General features: G+C 35.5%; 1 protein-coding gene across 2 annotated transcripts in view; it reads right to left on the bottom strand.

The window, feature by feature from the left end:
- Window positions 1-5,064: 5,064 nt before the first annotated feature.
- The window catches only part of LOC119786542 (apoptosis-inducing factor 3), a 35,434-nt gene continuing 33,593 nt past the window's right edge, over window positions 5,065-6,905 (bottom strand). Inside the window, exons 20-21 of one of the 2 annotated variants that reach the window (XM_038289984.1) lie at window positions 5,378-5,398; window positions 5,065-5,255 (exon numbers count right to left, since the gene is read on the bottom strand). In XM_038289984.1, coding sequence (XP_038145912.1) covers window positions 5,213-5,255; window positions 5,378-5,398 — 64 coding nt within the window. In that variant the 3' untranslated portion in view covers window positions 5,065-5,212. The remainder of the gene's footprint in view (window positions 5,256-5,377; window positions 5,399-6,905) is intronic. The other variant, XM_038289985.1, reaches the window with a different exon arrangement.

Here is a 6,905-nt window from a genome sequence, read left to right as displayed (position 1 = left end):
GTCTTTACATTCCAGGAGAGGGTGTCTGTGATGTGCACCACCAGAAATAGGAGAAGGTTGATTAAGAGGTAAATGTATTAATTTGAAGGAGACAGATCAGGGATTAATGGTTCACTGTGCCTTTGGAAGATGCTGGTGTAAAAGCAGCCTTGGCAATAAAATGGTTGTATGGATGGAGAAGATGTATGAGTTACTATTTGTCCAATCTTAAATACCTCTTTTAAATTGCAAGTGAAATCTAGTAGAGCAGGGCTGAATGGATATAGATAGGAGAGTGTTAGGAGTGAAGGTTTAGGATTATCTCTTAGGGTAACATAGGAATCCTCTTTTTGTCTTGCGCTATTTGGTGGGGAAAAGAGCTTTGATAAGGTTGAAGTCATTTTTCTGGCTATCTTTCTCTTGGCTGGAATGGGCTGCACTGGGCTAATCATTATTTTTTACTTTCTTGCTGTGTTCTATTCAAGGGCAGTGATGCTGTTGGAAAAATCACAGAAAAAACAATTAGATTTAAAAAGTTTTTGCTCAAGCCCGTTTTTACAAAAGATGCCTTTCAGACAGAAAATATAATAGTTGTCGATGAAGGTCACATTTTTGTTTCAAAATTTATTGATCATCAGAAATAATGCAAACATTTTGTTTCCACAGTAAACAGGCGCAAAAGGCCTGCTGAGAAAAACCTTGATATAATAAGACTTTCATCTTTATTAAGCAGAGAAATTAAATCTTCTAACACTTCCAATTTATTCTTCTCAACATCAGTACCTGTTTTGTGATTGAGATAATATTTTTCTGAGATATCAGACAGTGTGTTATCAAAAAAAAAAAAAAAAAAACTGTTTTTCTTGTTGCAGATATTTACAATCCAATTTGTGGCTTGTTTGCCAACTATCAGGGTTTTTGGCATCTGATCCTGTTTTGATACTTTAAAAGAAGACAGTTTAGATTTAGATTGTTTTTGTAGCATCTATTGTTATCAGATGATAACTTTCCTGATTTTAATGTTTGAGTGGGACAAATCTATTTTATAGAAGAATGTCAGAAATTACAGCTGATCCCATCTTCCATTTTCTTAAAAATACCCTTTTTATCAATTAAAAGACCCTAAAATACCAAGGATGTTAAATTTAGAGACATAACATTCTCCATTAATGATCATAATTAATCATTAATCCATAAATTTCTCCACAGTGAGATCAATAAAGTCAATCAATCTAGTTTTTCCTACTCATAGTATTATATATAATCTAATATTTTATTTAAACTACTCTTGCAGCTAGTCTTGAATGGCCTGGCTTGATTAAAGACACATATGCCTGTAGCTGTGCCAGGGAAGACCAAGCAGCACATGTAGGGACAGTGGTTACAGATATCACAAACACATAAGAACAAACAGGAAATGTTTTTCTTGCCTTATTTTCATTATTTTGACATAAATGAAAACATGAGCTACAGCCTTGTAACTGCTTACTTCACTCACTTCTCTGCTAACATTATCTTAAGTTTTTTTAAACTTTAAGTCCAGTTTGAGGCTTTTACACCATTAGGGAGGCAGCAGCCTACTTTAAAACTTATTTTATGTAAACGCTTGTCAAAGTCCTCTATTGGGAAGGGAAGCATCTTTTGCAAAAAATAACAAAAAAAAACCAACAACAAAAAATCAAGTAATCTTATAACTACTTCTTAAAAAGCTGCCTTACACCCAATTTTATATATTATCGTTCTGAGCCCAGTTCAGACCGGTTGACTCTTATGAAATCATGCAAAGGTTTTGACAGTTTTCTGGACTTTCACATTGTGTCACACAAACGCAAAACCTAATGGGATCCATGTCGTAGAGCCCAATTGAGATGCAGAGTTTAGTGTTCCTTCTTTACTTTGATACCCTTAAATAAAGTTACATGCATCAAGTTGCATTTAGAGCTCACCTGACATGGCAACTATTCATAGCAGATAAAGGTGAGTAGAGTACCCAAAAAATGGTACTCAAGGAGTAGCACTATTTTAAGTAATCAAAAATACTTGAGAAAGAGGCTACTTGTATACCGAATAACTGAGTAACTAGCATACATTTTTTTTTTCACAAAATGTTATTTGATACACTGCACTACAAAGAAATTTCTATAAGTCATTTTCTCTTAAAAAAAGTGCCTTTTACTTGAATTGAGGAGGTAACTGAGACACTTCGCAAATTGAACAAGACAATTTAAATATAAAATAATAATAAAAAAACAATTGCATTGTCTTATTTCAAGTGTATATTATCTAATTATCGTATTTTAAGAGTGAAAATACTCATTCATTGGCAAGTCCAATGATAAATTTGTTTTTTTTAGAGAACTACATAAAAAATAGAACAAATAAATAACTTAGTTGAAAAATAACAAAGGCTCAGAGGATTGAAAATTAAGACACAGATGCTTGTGCAAAGAAAAAGTTACTCTCATTTAATGAAGAAAGCCTCAGTTAGCGGAACAACTAGAATTTCTTCTTAGGAGCAGTAACTCTTCATAGTATTACACAAGGAAAATTTAAACTTACAATGCAGTAGAATTACTCTTAAAAATAATCTAATCCAAAAAGTTACTTAAGTAATTGAAACTCAGTAAATGTAACAACTTACTACTCACCTCTGGTATAAAGTTTTATTTAAATAAGTGTTAACTAATTATTGTAAATGAATCCGGCAGTGTAAATGCAACATAAGCTTCACAAGAGTTTATCTTCTCTGCCGTTTGTTTTCTTCCTTCCGCCACCTGCTGAACTCAAGGTATAGTGGTTATCTTCCTAGTTCCTCCAGACATTATTAGGCAGGTTTATATGCACAATTCAATCCCTTTAACATAATGGGGAGTCACACAAATTCTCAAGGATTCATTTTAAGCTTGTAAACCTTTCAATATTAAGGAGCTAAATTATGGAACAGGGGTGAGAAGTCATTTTAACCTGGAGAGACTCACAGAAAAAAGCTGTGACATGAATGAAATAAGTTCTTTGGCGCTTGGGTCACGGCAGAAGACTTTGATGCTGTGAATCAACACTGGCTTGGATCAGTGACCTAGGAAATGGATAAGAGCAGTCTTCCCTTGGGGCACGGACACTGGACAAGCTGACGGACAAGCTGATAAGAGTCTTCCAGATTAAATTTTCACTTAAGCTTCATGTTTGGAGTTTGATACAATGCAAGCCCTACAAATCTTACAGCTATGCATGTTTTTAGATTTTATTTTGTCGAAAAAATGCTTTACTTTTGATCCACTTCACTATTCTATGGATGTTTTTGGTTGCAAGTTGGTCAAATGTAGAACCATTAAAGGGGTAATAATACCATAATTACAAGTTATATATCTATTTAAGGCATATAATTGGATGCTTTTAATTAGACAAAGGAGAAGATTCTGGAAGATTGTGTTAAAGTAAAATGAAGAGCTGAACACCTTTCAATTCAGCACACAGAGAATAAGAGATATAAAAACAGAAATAAATGCACCAGCAGCGGTATGTAAATACTGTTAGATGACTTTTATTTCAAAGTTGAGATATACTGTAAAAATGTCATTCCAGCTTCTTTGTTGGAGGATCGTTGCTTTTTATATTGCCATGTTGGCTTCAGGTGTCAGGAATCAAGTGTGAATGTATCCTTATTAGACCGGTATGTAATCAGCCATCCACATTCCACTCCTCGGCAAACTACAAAGCTTTTCTGAAAGAAAATGAGGGGCAGTAGTGGGCTCACAGGGGGAGAATATTAAAGCAACAGTGACTGTAAGGGAGCAGTCAGCCCAGTCCACAAACCTCAGTTCCCTGAGTTAGTAAACAAATCAAATCCCCATGGAGTTTGGAAATGTCAGATATAAACCCTTAGCTAGTTTTTACTTTAATAGTTATTGCTGCTTGTTTTGAAAAAAAGCTAACATGAATCTATTGTACAAGCCCAAACTTTAATTACTTTAGATATATGCATAATTAAAATTGAATGTATTTATTAGCAAGGCAACAAACACAAAGAGGTACATCAAGTTGTAAATGAAATGCATGTGCATATAAATGAGTTTGTTAAAGCTGCATTTAAGGTTCCTCTAAAAAGGGCTTGTTTTGTGGTCTGTTGATGAATTAAGCTTCATATCTGATGCATCCATATAAACATTTTTCTGGTTTGGGGATCATCTTTCTTTTAGCTTTTACTGCAGTATTTTCTACCATGCAGATCTAAAGCTGTTATGGTAGCACAGCCACAAACTGTTCTCCATTAGTAAAGGAATCCTCTTATGTTGTTACAGTGCATTCAGTATTATAACTATGTACAGTAGTATTTATACAAAACAAATGCCCTTGCCTTTCTCTGGCTTCTTATAAACAAATGGTAAAGGTAGATACATCTTTCAGCAGCACAAAGGCTGAAATATTGCTTTGTTGTGAACAAAAACACTTGCAGACACAGTGCTTCAGTATGTTCACACTTTGTCACAAAGAATGTTGCCTTAGTGAAAGTGAAAGCCCTTTGGGAAACTCCTCCAACTCCCATTGTCATTGTCATTGTGACACAGCACACACAAGTGACACACCATGAAATTGCATTTATGCCTCACCCATGCAAGGGGGCAGCCCTTGGCGCAGTGTGGCAGGACGGTACCATGCTCAGGGTACCTCAGTCATGGAGGAGGATGGGGAGAGCGCTGGTTAATTACTCCCCCCACCAACCTGGCGGGTCGGGAGTCGAACCGGCAACCTTTGGGATCCAAGTCTGACACCCTAACCGCTCACCCACGACTGCCTATGTACTTAGGAGTTAGGAGTACTCTGCAAAATCTTTTAGTGTAAATAAGTCATTTTTTCTTTAACAAAGTGCATTTTCTTGAATTGAGGAGGTAAGTGAGACACTTTACCAATGGAACAATACAATTTACATTTAAAATGAGTAAAACAATTGCATTGTCTTATTTTAGGTGCATATTATGTAATTATTTTAATAGTAAATTACTCATTCCATTGGCAGATCATCTTATTTACCTACTCAAATTAAGGGGAAATACACTTAATTTAAGAAATGTTTTACTTATTTCTAGATTTTTTTTTTTGCAGTTTATGACTCACACAGACAATTTACAATGTGTTTCTGTGAATGAAGTAGGATAGCTGCCCAGGGTCTAAGCACCAAAGTGTCCTTTAGAGGGTGTCCAGTATCCAGTGGACTTTGGGTCTGTCCATCAGGAGGTCAGTGAGAACCTTTCTCAATCAGCCAAGATATATCTCCAGTCCTGTAACATAGCAACACATATTATCTTTGCAGATTATATTTTCACATATTTGAAACCAGAGAATAAGATGCATCTTTTTTTAAGTGTAGATAAATTAGGAAAAGCTCATGTTTTCTTCATACTTGCCAAGCCGTGCTAACATCCTTCAGTTTTTGTGTGAGCACAAAATTGAAAGATACGAGAGACATGAGGATCACTGTTGTTACATAACATAAGCACAGTTGATTGGACTGACAAACATCTAACAGTAACAACAATCTATCCTTAAAATGCTAACAATGAGACGTTCAATGATGATGTGCAATCAGGGAAAAATGTTGCCTCTCCTAAAGAAAATATGATCATTTTTCTAATTAACATTTTGAGATAGAGTAGGACACAGGGACTAAATACAACTAGCATAAAGGAAGTAGCAATGTATTGTTTCTTATTTTAGTACATTGTATGTACATTTAAAATGACTAGTTCATTGCCCAGACTTCCAATAGCCAAAACTAAGCAATATAAACATTCCTTTATTTATTCTTCATACTTTACTCCATTAGTTAAATGTCAATCAGTGTTTTGATGGACTGATTTTATTATGTTCCTTTACACATGTATTTTTTTATATTCATCCATCCAGCAATTTTCTCCAGCTTAGTCCTATCAGGGTTGCGGTGGGGCTGCTGCCTATCTCCGGCAGTCTATGGGCGAGAGGCGAGGTACGCCCTGGACAGGTTGCTAGTCTATTGCAGGGCAACACAAAGACACACATCCATGCACATATTCACACCTAAGGACAATTTAGAGAAGCCAATTAACTTAACAGTCATGTTTTTGGACTGTGGGATGAAGCCAGAGTACCCAGAGAGAATTGGGAATCGAACCCAAAACCTTGTTACTGCAAGGTAACAGTGCTACCCACTGCCCCACCATGCAGCCCTGTGTGTTTTCATATGAGCAACTTTTTGTTTAATGCTTTTTTGAAATATATACACTTTTTTTTATTTCTTTTATATTGTCTGTTATATTTTTTTCTTAAATGGCATCCTGCTTTAACTCTTTGTACTCTATATAAGCTACTCGAACCAGAATTTCCCTGAAGGAGTAATCCAAAGGGATAAATAAAGTTGAGTCTAGGTCAAAGTCTATGCATGTCTTTGTATGCATATTTTATATGTGTATTCTCTGTTGCCACTTCCTCTGCTGCACGACTATTTGTCTCATCTGGGACAAAAAAAGTGATAAATTGATTGATTTAATTAATTAAGACCATTATTAGTTTTAAATTCTGCTGTATGGCTCATACTCTAGGGTACCAAGTGTGGATGGGTATGCAATGAGCAGCCGGGGAAGAAAAAAAAAACGTATTCTGCCTATTTACCTTTTTGATCCAGTCTACTTTTGCTTTTTCTTGTGTCTGGTTAACTTATTTAGCTTATAACAACCCTGATAACTTACAAAATGAAAGTAACAACTTTTGCTGAATGTTTTTTTTGTCTAATGAGGGAGAATGTCATTGCTTATGTGAGGAAAACCTAAGACACCGTTCATGCAAGAACGACCACTGGTTGCTTTAGTTATTAAACTGAAATGCTATCACTTACTATTGAAGGAAATGAAATCTAAACTGTCGCTGCATGCATGCTCGGTGTGAGGGAGGAAGAG

The sequence above is a fragment of the Cyprinodon tularosa genome, unplaced genomic scaffold (genome assembly GCF_016077235.1).
Source record: "Cyprinodon tularosa strain WSP-4 unplaced genomic scaffold, ASM1607723v1 ctg275, whole genome shotgun sequence".
NCBI classification, from domain to species: Eukaryota; Metazoa; Chordata; class Actinopteri; order Cyprinodontiformes; family Cyprinodontidae; genus Cyprinodon; species Cyprinodon tularosa.
Note: the sequence above shows the minus strand (reverse complement) of the source record. Positions and strands in the feature narration are given on the sequence as shown.